At 40.8% G+C, this 16016-nt stretch overlaps 1 protein-coding gene across 4 annotated transcripts in view; it reads right to left on the reverse strand.

Moving 5' to 3' along the window:
• Nucleotides 1-1553: 1553 nt before the first annotated feature.
• Nucleotides 1554-16016, reverse strand: part of LOC112138677 (stromal interaction molecule 1) — a 30200-nt gene continuing 15737 nt past the window's right edge. For all 4 annotated transcript variants that reach the window (XM_024261289.2, XM_024261288.2, XM_024261286.2 and 1 more), the window contains 7 exons: nt 14609-14786; nt 12050-12217; nt 10954-11054; nt 10417-10652; nt 10234-10320; nt 8813-8876; nt 1554-2588 (listed from right to left, as the gene is read on the reverse strand). In XM_024261289.2, the coding sequence (XP_024117057.1) occupies nt 2141-2588; nt 8813-8876; nt 10234-10320; nt 10417-10652; nt 10954-11054; nt 12050-12217; nt 14609-14786 (1282 nt within the window). In that variant the 3' untranslated portion in view covers nt 1554-2140. The remainder of the gene's footprint in view (nt 2589-8812; nt 8877-10233; nt 10321-10416; nt 10653-10953; nt 11055-12049; nt 12218-14608; nt 14787-16016) is intronic.

Genomic DNA, 16016 nt, shown 5'->3' on the forward strand with positions numbered 1-16016 from the left:
CTGCCATCTGCTGGCGTTTGTTTTTTGTGGACCAATAAAGTAACTGCAGTCTGAGGATTCCCCACTAGATGTCAGTAAATCTTCTCTATGGTTCCTTCAGTATCCAGGAGGAAAAGCAGGAAGTCCAACTTAAAAAAAAAAATTATCAACAAAACTTAGAATATACCAAACAAAAGAATTGAACAAGGGAGCAACAAGAGCAGTAAACAAACAAACAAACAAAGATTAGGATTCAGAGAGCACACCAAACAGATAACAAAATGAAACATGAGTGGTAGAAACAAATGAGTTACCAATGATAGAAACATACCTTTTAAATAAGGTACAGGTTTTAACTGCTTTTAAATTCGCTAAGTTTTTTTTATAGATTATTTGAATTTTTTGTCTCAAAAAAAGAAAATACTGCTACAAAAAAGGTTTAGTGTGTGTATATTTACATTTATAAATAACAAAACTGGGTAAAATAAAAATTAAATGAGGTGAATAGGTTTTATCGTTTTTCAATAAAATCTAAAACTATGAGTTTAAAGCAATAACAAACAAGAAAGTGAAGTATGCCGATCAAAAGGTTGAAGTGTATGAACAAGTCCAAAGAAATGAGCAATGTCTTCATCGGGATTGTTTAAGAAAGAACCGCTGGTGTCAATATCTCTCTAAAATCTTTGGGAAATACAACATTTAACAGGACAATTTTAAAGATTATTCTGAAATAATTTTCTCTGATTTTAATAAACATCTATAGGGTAATATCCAGATTTTCCCAGTGCCAAGTCATTGACTATCCCATTCCAATAGGAGATGATTTGGGGAGAAGAGACAGTCGTTTGTTGGTGAAGTCATCGGATAGATTTATTGCGTGACGGCGAACAGATTTTAAGAAAGAAGTTCAGATCCGAAAGTTTGCTGCAATTTTTTTACTCTGTCCTTTTATTAATATTTTGGCATAATTTACATTTCACTTTAGTTTCTTAAAACGTAGGTATGTGCTTTAGTCTAAATAATGATAAACTTACAATTAATAATGTATAATAAGAAACTAGTTATACAGCATTACTACGATAATGCTAGTGTGAATGCTGTGAGCTGAATATAGCCGCTGAAGAGCTGAAAACTGAAAATGCTGAAATTGATAGTTAAAAACACTGAAGCTGATGGCCAGCTAAAATATTAGTTAAATACTAAATCAGGCTAAAAAAACAGATAGTGGGGTCAAGCCAATAGCTGAAAATCCAAATGTCTAAATTTGTCCAAAAGCCTGTTACTAAATTAAAAGCTAAATTTCAATTTACCTTCAAAAAACCCAGTAGTTGCTGAAAATGGTAAAGTTTGAATAGTGTATTTAGCTGAAAGTATGCAGAAGTTCTAAAGTTTCAAAATGCACAAAGTTTTTTAAAGATTTGAGCAATTTCTCATAAATGCCAGAGTTTATAAATACCAGAAGTACAATGTCCTGAAAAAGCTGACCGTTTTACCAAGATTTCTGAAATCGATCAAAGTGTGATCGAGTTTTTACATGCCGAAAAACGAACAGATGGAGCAGGAGGATCACTGTAGAGTGAATGCTGCAAATCCTTTATTTTCACTTTAGTCACTTTTTATTTCCACCTTTATATTTTTTTTAATATTTCTGTTCCCTTCTCTTCATGTTTCCCAGTTTACCCCGCTCTCTGCCTCTGCTGGGTTCGTTTCCATGGTAACCCTTCACCCTCATCTCCAGGTAACACTCTCTTTGCATGCAGGTGATTTGGTCAGACTCAGTTTCTCCGGCGCAGGTTCAGCAGGTCAGAGTTTCTGGATAAATTCTTGAAACTCATCAAAGATAAAAACATAAATCAAAGTTTTGTTCATATATTTATATGTTCTCATATAGTTGCTTGTAGATTTCTTCTATCATACATTTGTACAAAGGTGGTTTCGTTCATAAATGACTTCAAAATGTTTTTAGAGCAAACCTGTGTCATGGATAGTAAGTCAGCTGCAGAACGACGTCGAAGAAACGATCAATAAATATGAACAGATGCGTTTGAACCTGCAGTCTTTCAGCTGCATTTCAGCAGACCAGTTGCTCTCCTTCTGCAGAAAAACGTCCTTCATCCTCAGTTTCAGCTGAGTACCAGGAGGATGAGGATGGGGCGGAGCTTCAGTTGCGTCCCTGCTTCTTCTTGAAGATCTTGTTGAAAGCGTTCTTCTTCCGGCTGCTGGAGGACTCGCTCTCCTCTCCGTCCTCCTCCGTGGGGCTCCTCCTGCTCGTGGGCTGGACGCCCGGCCCCCTGACGCTGCCGGACGAGCTGGACGAGGCAGAGGAGGAGAAGGCGAGCGGCCGCCCCACCACGTCGGGGGCGATGCAGAGTGAGCGCGTGGAGCAGGAGGAGCTGAAGGCGCCGGGCGAGCTGCCCCGCAGTTCTCCCAGGCTGGAGCTCTTCTCCAGACCTCCTCCTCCTCCTCCACCTTTGCTGAGGGGGGAGCCCTGGCCCGGAAGGAGGTGGAGCTTGGATGACAGGAGGTAGGGCTTGGAGTTTGACAGGCCCTGTGATTCGCTGTGAGCGAGTGGGAGGGCGGAGTCAGAGTCTGAGCGGTTCATTATGTCCCTGTGGAAGAACAGAATCAGACTTGTGTCAAGTTTGCTGAGGACAGTTCTCTAAAGACTAAAGCTACGTTCACACCGGTGACACGAGCAACCACTTCCAATGAGAAGTCTTTGTAAACGCACTGATGTGTGTTTTGGGCTCTACAGTCTAAACTCTCGCCTTCAAGCATCACTATGAACGTATTTACTATAATTTTCAACTGCTTTGACATTTCACACCAAGACTCTTCTAACAGTAGCTGGCGGACATGCGCTACTGAAGTGTAGAAAAAAAAAAGAAGTGTAGATTTATGGCATTACCTGCGATAATGCTAGTGAATGCTGTAAGCTGAATGTGGCTGCTGAAAATAATGAGGCTGATAGCAAGCTAGAATATTGGCTAAATACCAAATTATCATAAAAAAATTGAAAAATGGCTAATTTTGTGTAAACAGTTAAGATGTTGTTAAAATATTAGCTAAACTCCAAATAAGCCTAAAAACGGGTTAAAAAAAAGTCTGACTTAGCCAAAAACAGCTACCATAATGCTAAAATATTAGGTAAACTCCAAATTAGCCTAAAAAGTGGAAATTTTTTTAAATTAGCCGAAACATCTAGCATAATGCTAAAATGTTTACTAAACTCCAAATTTGCGAAAAAACTGAAAAAATGTCTGACTTAGCCAAAAACAGCTAACAAATTGCTAAAATACTAGCTTAATTTCAAATTATCCTAAAAAAAACGGGAAAATGTGTAATTATGCTAAAACAGATAGCATAATGCTAAAATATTAGTCAAACTCCAAATTATCTTAATAAAAAAAGGAAAAATGTCTAATTTTGCCGAAACAGCTAGCATAATGTTAAAATGTTTACTAAACTCCAAATTATCCTAAAAAAATTGAAAAATTTGTAATTTTGCCAAAAAGATGCATGTTGTTAAAATAAAGCTAAGCTCCAGTGTGCCAAAAAATGTACGGAAAGCCGGTTTAAGTACCACATATGCATGGCCTGCAAGATCGGCTCGAGGGTTGTGGCTTGATGACGTGTAAGATTGCGACAGAAGCGAGGAGGTCCAAACAAGTACGCAAAGAATCACAAAAGGGTGCGCAATATTTGCAATCAACCACAAAAACCTTGACAACAAAATTCAATCGAGGCGAAGCATCATAGGATAATGATCGTTATTTTAATAGAGAGAAATCAGGCTGGAAACGTGAAGTTTGTGCTAAAGTGGATGCTCAGGAGTAACATGCTAGCTTGTTGTTGGTTACACATAAAAAAAAGGAGGTGGTTATTCGCTCGTCATTTTTTCAAAATACATCCTGGATTTTTCAAAAAAGATGGAAATGGCGATAGTGAATAGATTCTTTGAGAAGAGACAGGAACATAGAGTGACCTATAAGAGTGGAGGTAGAAGCACACAGATAGACTACATCTTGTGTAGACGGTGTAATCTGAAGGAGATCAGTGACTGTAAAGTAGTGGTTGGTGAGAGTGTTTCCAGACAGCACAGGATGGTGGTGTGTAGGATGACTCTGGTGGTGAAGAAGATGAAGAAAGAGAGGGCAAAGGCAGAGAAGAGGACAAACTGGTGGAAGCTGAAAAAAGAAGATTGTTGCATGACTTTTAAGAAACAGTTGAAACAGGCTCTGGGTGGTCAGGAGGTACTCCCAGATGACTGGATAACTACAGCTAATGTGATCAGGGAGACAGGTAGGAGTGTACTTGGTGTGTCATCAGGAAAGAGAGTTGATAAGGAGACTTGGTGGTGGAATGAGGAGGTGCAGGAGTGTATACGGAGTAAGAGACTAGCTAAGAAGAAGTGGGACACTGAGAGGACTGAGGAGAGTAGACAGGAGTACAGGGAGATGCAGCGTAAGGTGAAAGTAGAGGTGTCAAAGGCCAAACAAAGAGCTTATGATGACTTGTACGCTAGGTTGGGTAGTAAGGAGGGAGAGACTGACCTGTACAGACTAGCAAGGCAGAGAGATCGAGATGGGAAGGACATGCAGCAGGTTAGGGTGATCAAGGATAGGAATGGTAATGTGGTGACAGGTGTCAGTGGTGTAATGGAAAGATGGAAAGAATACTTTGAAGAGTTGATGAATGAAGAGAATGAGAGAGAACAAAGAGTAGAAGAGGTGACGGTTGTGGAGCAGGAAGTAAGAAAGATTAGTAAAGGTGAAGTGAGAGGGGCTTTGAAGAGGATGAAGAGTGGAAAGGCTCTTGGTCCTGATGATATACCTGTGGAGGTATGGAAGTGTCTAGGAGAGATGGCAGTGGAGTTTTTGACCGGGTTGTTCAACAGGATCTTAGGTGGTGAGAAGATGCCTGAGGAATGGAGGAGAAGTGTGATGGTGCCCATTTTTAAGAATAAGGGAGATGTGCAGAGTTGTGGTAACTACAGAGGAATAAAGCTGATGAGCCATACAATGAAGGTGTGGGAAAGAGTAGTGGAAGCCAGACTAAGAGCAGAAGTGAACATTTGTGAGCAGCAGTATGGTTTCATGCCAAGAAAGAGCACTACAGATGCAACATTTGCTTTGAGGATGTTGATAGAGAAGTACAGAGAAGGTCAGAGAGAGCTCCACTGTGTCTTTGTAGATCTGGAGAAAGCTTATGACAGAGTGCCCAGAGAGGAACTATGGTATTGTATGAGGAAGTCTGGAGTGACAGAGAAGTATGTCCGAGCAGTGCAGGACATGTATGAGGGCTGTAAGACAGTGGTGAGGTGTGCTGTAGGGGTGACAGAGGAGTTCAAGGTGGAGGTGGGATTACATCAGGGATCAGCTCTGAGCCCCTTCCTGTTTGCAATGGTGATGGACAGACTGACGGATGAGGTTAGACAGGAATCACCATGGACTATGATGTTTGCAGATGATATTGTGATTTGTAGTGAGAGCAGGGAACAGGTGGAGGTGGAGTTAGAGAGGTGGAGGTTTGCCCTGGAAAGGAGAGGAATGAAGGTTAGCCGCAGTAAGACAGAGTACATGTGTGTGAATGAGAGGAACCAGAGTGGAAGAGTGAGGTTACAGGGAGAAGAGATAAAGAAGGTGGAGGAGTTTAAGTATTTAGGGTCAACAGTACAGAGTAATGGAGAGTGTGGAAAAGAAGTGAAGAGGAGAGTGCAAGCAGGTTGGAATGGGTGGAGAAAAGTGTCAGGTGTGATGTGTGACAGAAGAGTTTCAGCACAAATGAAAGGAAAGGTGTACAAGACTGTGGTGAGACCAGCCATGTTGTTTGGACTAGAAACAGTGGGACTGAAGAAAAGACAGGAAGCAGAGCTGGAGGTAGCAGAGATGAAGATGCTGAGGTTCTCTTTGGGAGTGACCAGGATGGATAGGATCAGGAATGAATACATCAGAGGGACAGCACATGTTAGAGGTTTTGGAGATAAAGTCAGAGAGGCCAGACTGAGATGGTTTGGACATGTTCAGAGGAGAGACAGTGAATATATTGGTAGAAGGATGCTGAGTCTAGAGCTGCCAGGAAAGAGGTCTAGAGGAAGACCAAAGAGGAGGTTTATGGATGCAGTGAATGAAGACATGAAGGTGGCTGGTGTTAGAGTGGAGGATGCTGAAGACAGGCTTAGATGGAGGAAACTGATTCGCTGTGGCGACCCCTGAAGGGAAAAGCCCAAAGGAAAAGAAGACATCCTGGAAGTGTTGAACTTTTTTGGTCGCACAGAACGGAGGAAATCCCGGTGGAATAAGCAGCACTCACTTTCTGCTCGGTGACATAAACACTGAGGAGAGCAGCCATTAGTGAAGGAGCTGTCAATGCCAAAATAATAAATAAGCCCAATCAGATCTCAACACTTTTTTTCCTTGTTTTTTTTAAATGAACTTTAATGTAAAAAATCAGTTTCCGTACAGAAAAACAATGCAAAATAGCGAAGTTGTTGTCAAAGTTACCATAGTGTGACGTCATCACTAGTCACAAGCCCCCGAGCCGATCTTACAGGCCGAGCATGTGGTACCTACACCGGAGGAGAATCACTACATGTTGAATGCTGTAAAGCCCCTCCCCCACCCTTGTCCAGTGTGAACACCATATGCTGAAGGCACGTTCAAAAGCACGCTAAACGCGCGTCACATGCCAGGTTTCAACGTAGCATCAGAGTTCAAAGCTTCAAATACAGAAAAGTTCATGATTGGTTTTAGTGCAGTGTCACATGACCAACAAGTCAGAACAAAAACACAACATTAGAAATAGAAAAAATGAAAAGTGAGAAGAGGCCCCCTGGTGGTTGTTTTGTGTTAGTACAGTAAGCCAGGCTATGTCTGAATTCCCTCACTACTTAGAACACGGTAGGGCGTTCAACATCATTTCGGGGTGTGAGAATCTACAATCCCAAAATCCACCACTCTAGAAATTTCCCAGAAGTCTCAGCAAAAAATCAGTGTGCATCAATGCTCACTAGAAATACAAATATTAGGGGTGTAACGGATCACGATACTCACGGTTCCGATCGTGTCATGGTTTTAGGCTCGCAGTTCAGATAATTTTTCAGATCGGTAAAAAGTAAAAGAAAAGAAGAAGATAAAAGCCTAAAACTACTTTTTGTAAACCTTTAAAACATATATTTGAGAACACATTTATAAAGTACTTCAAAGCATAAATATACACTAACACATCTTTGAACTTTGAACATAAACAAAACCGTAAAAGCATGTAGTTTACATTTACATGTCTGGAGACCAAATCTACAAAACTGAGAAAAAAATCATTAATATAACAGTTTTCCCTTCCTCCTTCCCCTATGTCCGAATTAAAACTACAAATGAAAAAGTCAAAATTAAAATGTATTATTATTTTGTATTAATGGTAGTATTGAAACTAACTATGGGAACATTTAAATATTTCAAATAATTTTAACTATCCGTAGTACATGTGCAGGTGAGGAACTGCCATGCCTGCTTTTCCTGATGATTTTTTATCCTTTTGGCTTGCCGTACTACCTTCCCCTGATGGCATCTCCCTCTTAAAAATAAATAAACTGATCTTTCAATATCCGCGCCCATAACGATTTTGGGAAAAGTTCTTGTCGGAGGCTCCTCCCACACGGTTAATAGTCTTTTGGATAACCGTCAGGAACACAACTTTTGACGTTTGTTGACACAAAGATGATGTACAGTATATGAGTTTTACGCCAATTGCATTTGCTGTGGACAGACAATTGATTTAATGATGTGCGTAAGAGGTATGCAGCGGGGGCGGGGGGAATAGGTGTTACACGTGTGGGCCGAACTATGGCTACTGATCTGTTACGCGAGGTTTACACTAGACGCGTATTTTTCCGCGTCGCTCAACGTTTTTGCCGTCTTAGGTAAATAAATAACCTAAAAGTACTATCCCATGTTTCTGCTAGAAGAACATGTCTCTGCCTCTTGTTGTTTTTTCACAACCAAAACCCAGCCCCACGCCCAATCGCGGTGTTTTATTGTGAAAAATTGGTTATATTTTGAAAATAAACCAGATTTTCTCATCTATCTTGATGTAGCTTCCTTCCAGAATTGACGCGGATCGTTTGCATCTTAACCGGACGTCAAACTGATCCGCTGCACGGTGCGAGCCTTCTGTGGAAGACCACGGTACTAGTGTGAAACCACACCATAGGTTAACAAGGGCGCCGAATGGAAGCAGACTCCATTCCATGCCGCTTTGTGATGTCATATTTGGCATTAAAAAAGCAGTAAAAAAAAAGCAGCGATAAAAGCCAGGGCACTGGATAGTCCTGCACCATGTAGTGTTTTAGTGGTTTGGGAGGAAATTCAGACATAGCCATGTTTCCACTGAGCGGTCACGTCCCTGAAAGTGTTGATTTGTCGACCTGGCCTGCTCTGAGGAAACGCAGAGATAGACACACTTATGCAGAGCAAGATACCCAAAGCTTCTGGAGCGACAGCGCCGCCTCTGGCTCACCACAGCGCCCCCTGTGGCCTGGAGGGTGGCTGCCTCCACAGAGTGGAAGCAGGAAGAGGAGCGGAAGAACAAAGCCGACAGATGAGTGGTGGTCTCAGAGCAGGAGGAGGATGAGATGGACGGTAGGGGGGAGGTGGAGAGGGGGCGGGGCTCCAGGGAGGGGTGGGACAGAGAGGGGGAGAGGAGTGGGGGAGGAAGAGGAGAGAACTCCAGGTGGCCAATGGAGTGGCTGCGGTTTTGCCGGCTGCGTCCACTTGGAGGGCGGGACACAGTGAATGGGTCACGCCCTTCTTGAGGTATGCCCCGCCCCTCCACCAACCTCTGAGAGCTGAATGCCAGCGTGGGGTCTCCAGTCCTCTGTCGCAGGGGCTTCAGGCTCTGAACTGAAAAGAACAGAAATTTTCTGATTTATTCTGATTTTTCTTTTTCTGTTGTTTGAGTAAAACTAAAGAGTTTTTGGGAGAAGCTGAGGAAGAAAACTGCTTTTAAACACTAAACTTTAATATTTACAGCATTTATTACAATGAGATCACATGAAATCTTTACAAAGCAAAAATTGTATACATAAATATATATATATATGTATAGACGGGTGTCAGGGGATTTTAGAGTTTCTGAGCACCTTTGAGTTTTAGAAAGAAAAACAGCAGTGTTGTTCTCATCAGTTCAAACTGAGTTTTAAACTTTAAAAAGATTATTTCATTTAGCAGAACGTTCCTGTGAGAGTTAACAAAGAATCCCGGTTAACTCGTTTAGAAAAATCAGGTTTAGGCTCCTCATTCTGGTGAAGGACAAAATGTTTTATCACGGAGAAAATTTAGACTCTCTTATGTTTTACCGCTTACTTTCATGGATTACATTTAAAAGTGTGTGGCAATAAAGAATAAAGTTATTTAGCTGCACTGCTTCAACACCATAGAAACTAACAAAACTGTTGACCTACTATTCTTAAATAACGCAGAAAAGGAAATTTTGTTGATGAAAAATGAAATAAATTAAATAGTGAACCTGATCGATATAAAATGCAACACAACAGTTTCATAAATAGACACCTCCAGGCAATGAGCACAAGGTTGTGTCCGAATTCCCCCCCAATCCCTAACTACTAAAAAACTATATAGTGCAGGACTATATTGTCCGCTGGATTTTAAAGGTAATTTGGACATGATGCTTACTACTTTTCTTTCGTTTTTTGAAAAAACGGATATGACGTCATCGATTTCACAAAGAGAAAACTGAATAAAAACGAACATTTCATGACGTTTATTTATGACTCCACTGTGTTCCATTTAAACATGTTGTTTTTGTTCGAAACTGTTCGACCGCAATGCATCGTGGTCTTTATACGCTAATCTAGTGACCATTGATGTACACTAGTTTTTCGCAAAGACTTCTGGGAAATTTCGAGTGCACTCGATTTTGGAATTAGCAGATTCGGACAGCACTAGAAGATGGCGAACGCACTATATAGTGAGAATTTGGACACAATCAAAGAAAATGAATGAACTGAACAGGAAGATGACCAATCAGGTGTTTAAAAGAAACAGCGCCACCTTTAGTCGTGGAGGTCACAGTACGCTGCAGGACAATTTCTGATGATGTTTTTCTGCTTTTTCAGCAAACTTCAAATTAGAAATAAAACATAACTTCAGATTTGTGTGTTTACTCTTGTTGGTGAAATGAGGATTAATTTAATAAAAAGTTAACAATGTCACCTCAGTCCAAAAGGGAGGAGCTAACCTGATTGCTTCCATGGTGAATGGGAATCTGTCGTGCCACTCAAAGGCCAAAGGTCGCTCACTCGCCGGTCCATCTGCCACGCCGCGTCTGTAGGAGCCAATCAGGAAAGAGAATTTAGCAGGACCAATCACAGCTGGTTAAACCTCTGATGGAAAAGTTTCATTTCTGGTCCGACGGAGTTACACTGCAGCGTCCCCGGAGACAGGATGTCCTCGTCCATGTCATCCAGGTCGTCTGAAAGGAGGAGGTGCTGGGGGGTGGGGGGTCGCAGGCCCAGGAAGGTCGGGTCCAGGTTTAGGGCTGTGGCTAAAGCTCCCAGGCCCGGGTTGTGGACCAGAGAGAAACCGGTCAGAGATTCAATCTGCTGCCAGCGGTGGAGCTTCTCCCGCAGCGCCGCCGTCACCTCAGCCAGGGCCTGTCTGAGGGGAGAGGGAGGGGCTTAACAGGAAGCACCGCAGTCACCTTTGCTTGTTTTTCTGCTGTCGCACCAGAACGATGTGAAAAGTCTAAACTGAAAAAAGTTTTACTCAAGTCTCAAATGTTGATAATTATTCTATATGTTTGGATCCAAAAATCAACACAAGAACTGATCCACAAACAGCACAAATGTTCCTTTTTCCTTATAAAATCTCATCTTTATCTTCAGAGTTTCTCTCAAATCTTTAAAACTTTGATGAATTGAAAACGTTCCATAAAGAACTCAGCAGTAAATGAACTCACTTGGCAGACAGGATTTTGTGGTCGACGTCGTCCAGAGAGGAACTGTGGGCCACATGAAAGGTCCCGAACAGGGAGCTCCTCTTCTTCTTGATCTTCTCTGCCTGAAACATCATCAGAGGGAGGTTCACAGTTTCTGTCTTTAACACGTGAACTTTAAACTAAACTGAATAGAACAGAGTTTGGTTCAGTTACTCTCAGAGTTTCATGAGGTGATCAAGTCCATCAGAGAAGCAGAGATCTCTGAGGGCCAGAAGACCGTCCCTGACGTACAGAGATTTCTCCAGCATTTCTCTGAATCTGTGGTTCATGAGATTTTCAAAGTCTTTGCAGTTTATCGTTTGAAGAACAACATTTTTCAACATTTTTTACAACGGTTTTAAGCACTTTCATCTGTTGCATCTGCCCATCTTTTCTTCAAAGAAACTCTGCCTCCTTCAGATATCTTTAATCATGTTACAAACCTGATACTTCACACATTTAGGTGGAGTTCTGGCTAAATCTTATTAAATTGTTTAAAGGAGCATCACATTTACTGATTTAGTAAACAAGTCAAAGTCAAATTTCTCAGATAATTTATGTTCTCTGTTTTGTCCTGGAGAACATACAGCCTCTGGTGATGTCTCTTGGTTTTCTTGTATCAACTGAAAAGTTTTACAAACTTTTGCTGACTTACAGTTGTACAAACACAACAACGTAAACAAATCTGCTATTTCTTCAACTATGCGATTATTTCCTGTTTGTTGGTTTCTTTGCTCCTCAGTGATTTTCAATGTTCACACTGATCTGAGGAAACAGAATCGTTTCCTGTCTTTGAGGATCCTCCAGAGAACATGACTCTTCGTGATGCTGCTCATCCTCATTATTATGCCTGATCCAGCATCTTCTGAGGAATAATGTAAAAGTGAACTGAAACAGACCAATCAAATGAGGATCTGACAGTGACTCCTGACAGGACTCTGTTCTTCAGCGTGTGTCGGATGAACAGCTTTAACTTTTTTTCACTGAGGAGGTTTCGCCGAGTGCCTTCTTCAGTTCTAACGGTTGATATGGAATTGGTGCTGATTCTGACTAAAAGCCATGAGCACCAGGCACTCACCCCGTCCTTGGCCTGCAGCAGCTGCCTCTCTGCGCTCTGCTTCTTGCAGTTGTAGTACTGAACCTCGATTTCATGCGTCAGCTGCAGCCACGTCTGCAGAACCTCCGGGGGGGCCCAGTGAGCCCGGGACTCCAGCTCCCTCTCCGCCTTCCTCAGCGCCATCCTGACCTGTGGCAAATGCAGAGATGTACCCTTTGTATGGCAAGCTGATAGTCCCAAAGTGAGGCAACATTTCAGTTTTAAAAATGTGAACCAAAGTATTGTGGAGTATTTATCAAGATCTGTAAGTGAAGCAAAAAGCTGCATTCAACACCAGAACAGGAGGCGCTTAGATGCCATCAGGATCTAAAAAAACGGACAAAACTCACAGGACACATGGTATTTGTCAAGTTTATTTTTATTCAGTTCTGTGGTTGTTGTCACCTAAGGTGAATGTGACCCTTTCCTCTCTGAAAAAGAAGAAAAATACCAGAACAAACACACCTGTGGGTCTGTTATAGAGCTGATGTTGATGGTCACGTGTCAATTCAATGGCCACACCCCCATTTTAGGGAGAATTAAATGTTAAAATGTTTCTGTTATGATCTTGTGAAATGTCTAATTATGCAGGACAGATTTAAATATGTAACAAGCCACCCAGTGGTTCCAGAGTGAAGTGTGTTGGTTTCCAACAAGCGTTAATATACGAGTGAAAGAATTTCCCTCCTTTGTCTTTTAGAACAGTGTAAACAACACACATAAGTAAGAGCTGCTGATGTGATAAATACTTTTAACATTAAATTGCCTTCATATTTTTCTTTTAGAAGTAGAAATGTACATTATATGAGTTTTAGACATTCTTTTTGACGAAGATCCTTTGAGAGTTTTTTGGCTTCAAACCAAGAGCGAAGTTGTATTTATTTAAGCTTCATTTTTAGAAACACATCCTAAAACTAGATATATAGCATACACTGAAGCTCACAGCTTGATAAAATATTAGCTAAATGCCAAATTATTCTTGAAAAAAAAAACAGTAATCGCCATATTAGCTAAAAAAGCTAGCATGTTGATTAATTATTAGCTAAACAACAAAATAGCCTTAAAAATATGCAAAAATAGCAAGCCTGTAGCAAAAATATTAGCTAAATGCCAAAATAACCCAAAAAACTTCAGTAGATGTTAAATTGGCCACAGCAGCTAGCATGTAGCACTCTATAGCCTGGTCCAAACTGCCTTTTTTCTGCATTGACTTTCATTCATAACTGAAAACTGACTAAAAAATGACAATGACTTTGACCTTGAATATCTCAAAAACTATAAGGAGTTTTAAATACAAAAATACAACTTCAAGTCTGGTGAATAGTTTAAAAGTTGAATGGTTTCTGTAGTTGAAAGTCTTCTTGACTTCTATTGGTTTGTAGACCTGAAAGATTTTAGTTGAAAAATGGGCATTTAAGGATCTGAAGCCAATTTCAATGGGGTTAGAAAGTGGTAGTTGGTCTAATATTTTAAATATTTGAAGAGTTACAAAGTTCAACCCTTCGAGCACCCATCTCATTGATGAATATTTTGATATCTGAATGAGCTGAATAAGTGAAAGGGGTTGAAGAGCTACAGACAGACAAAAAACATACGGAAGAAACATGGATCACTTTAGTGTGAATGCTCCACAGCAGTTACACAACAGCGACAGTAACAATGTTATAAAACTACTTCCTCCTGGATGCAGGAACCACACATTGAAATGGAAAAGAGCATTCTTAAAAATGCATCCCATCTACCATTAGCACTAGCTGTTTTTTCTGTGCCTCACATTAAACATTTAACTACCCAAAAAACAAAAAAATCCCCCTAAAAATGTATTTTTTATTGCATTTGTACGGAGCCCCTAAAGAGACGTTGAATTAAAGAAAATTAAATAAAAAAAACAGCCTAAAAATACATAGGGGCTATGTAAATAATTGAAGCAAAAAACAAAAAGTCTGGTTAGAAACCAGCGCACATCACTTACTATCTGGTGCACACCCGTTACTAATTTTTTTTTTTTTTACTTCATTTTTTTGGAAAAAAAAAATCTGGTTAGTAGCTGGTGCACGCCAGATAGTAACTGGGACATTTTTTCTGGTGCACATCAGTTACCAGGAATTTTTTTCAACTTCAATTTTTTTAGAAAAAAATAATGTTCTACTAAGTAACTGGTGTGCACCAGTTACTATCAGTGGTTTCTTTTTTCACTTCAAATTTTAGGGAAAAACATTTTGTTTCTCCAGTTTATTTTACTTCATTTTTTTCTCCTATGTGCCTTTAGGGCTCCCTACCTTTTAAAAACATGTTTTCCAAATGTTTCCCACCATTTGGTTGAGCAGTCTGTTAAAGGGTTAATATCGTTTATGCTTGAAAGTGAAGCAGTTTATTTTGACGGATTTTCTGCACCCATTCAGTATATTTGTCAAAATATTTTTGGTCGTTATTGTGTTTTTGACTAAAACCTAGAAAAAAAAAATGAGATCTTCTTGGTGTAAATCCTGGTGATTTTTGGCCCTAACGGCTTGCCGTACTCCTGCAGTAAGGCAGGTTTACCTGTTCTAGCTCCTGCTCGGCGTACTTCTGCCGGCTCCGCTCGTTCTCCGTCCCCTCACGCAGCTCGCGCAGCCGCTGGGCTTCGTGCTTGGCCGAGTCGATCTCGCTCCTTAGCTCCTCCTCCACCCTCACCTTCTCCACCTGAACGGAGCGCTGCTCCTCCTGAGCCTGCTGTAGTCTAAAGACACAGACACCAAACCAGCTGAAGAAGCATCAAGGACAACAGCGACTGTGTGGCCCTGCAACAGGCTGGTGACCTAACCTGGCCCACTATTGGCCAGGTTAGGTCACCAGCCTGTGACCCTTGAAGAGATGAACTGGGTTAAGAGAATGGATGTGTCTGTGCAGACTGTCAGACATCCAGGCTAAGTTATCACAGGATCTAGTTCTGGACTTCATTTAATCGATAAACTGATTCTCTGCCCAACCGAGCAGCTTCTTCAGTTCTGCTGATCAGAAGTTTCCAAAAAACCGGTCTAACTTTTTGAAAGAACCCCCTCCTCCACCCCCAACTCTTCAAACAAACGTACTTTGGTTCAAGATGATCAAAACGATGTGTGAGCTGCTGTTCAAACTTTCATGAAACCCTGATTTTTTTTCAAACATTTATCAGGAGTTTTGATTGGTTTTGATTTGGGCCATGGACTAGTTTGGAGTTTAGCTAATAATGCAGTGACATAGCTGTTTTGGCCTTTTTATGCTTTTTTAAATAAGCTTTTCAGGTTGTTTTGGAGTTAGGCTCATATTTACACGTTAGCTTTTTTGGTAATTCAGGGTTTTTTCAGTTTTTAGGCTAATTTGAATCTAGCTATTTTTTCATCAACATGCTGTGTTTTGGCTAACTTAGGCTTTTTTTTTATTTTTAGGCTAATTTGGCATTTAGCTAATACTTTAGCTAGCTATTAGCTTCAGCGATTTCAGCTATCAGCTTCAGTGTTTTTATCTATCAATTTCAGCATCTTCAGCAGCCAAATTCAGCTTACAGCATTCACACTAACATGATCACAGGTAATACTACATATCTAGTTCATAATTATCTAAAAATGTTACAGTTTTAAAGTTTTAAAAATGTAGTTTTAGAGTGTTCAGTAAATGTTTATCCTGTTCGGTCCGCGACCTTAAGTGTGTTTTGGACTTTGGCCTCTTGTGTGATTGAGTTTGACACCCCTGCTTTAGATCATTTTTCTACACACATATGAACAAACATGTCATAAAAGTCCATGAAAGTGGAAGCATGCAGAGTCGGGTAAATCAACTCTTGCTTTTTGACACTGGCGGCAACAGGGGGTGCTGTGTGTGCTCGAGCATGTGAGTATGTGTGTGTGTGCGAGAGAGAAAATGAAACTATTTTTAGGCACAGAGGAAATACTCTGCAGTTGAGGGATTACAGAGGAAACCGAGCTGATGC

This window comes from Oryzias melastigma, linkage group LG14 (genome assembly GCF_002922805.2).
Source record: "Oryzias melastigma strain HK-1 linkage group LG14, ASM292280v2, whole genome shotgun sequence".
Taxonomy (NCBI): Eukaryota; Metazoa; Chordata; class Actinopteri; order Beloniformes; family Adrianichthyidae; genus Oryzias; species Oryzias melastigma.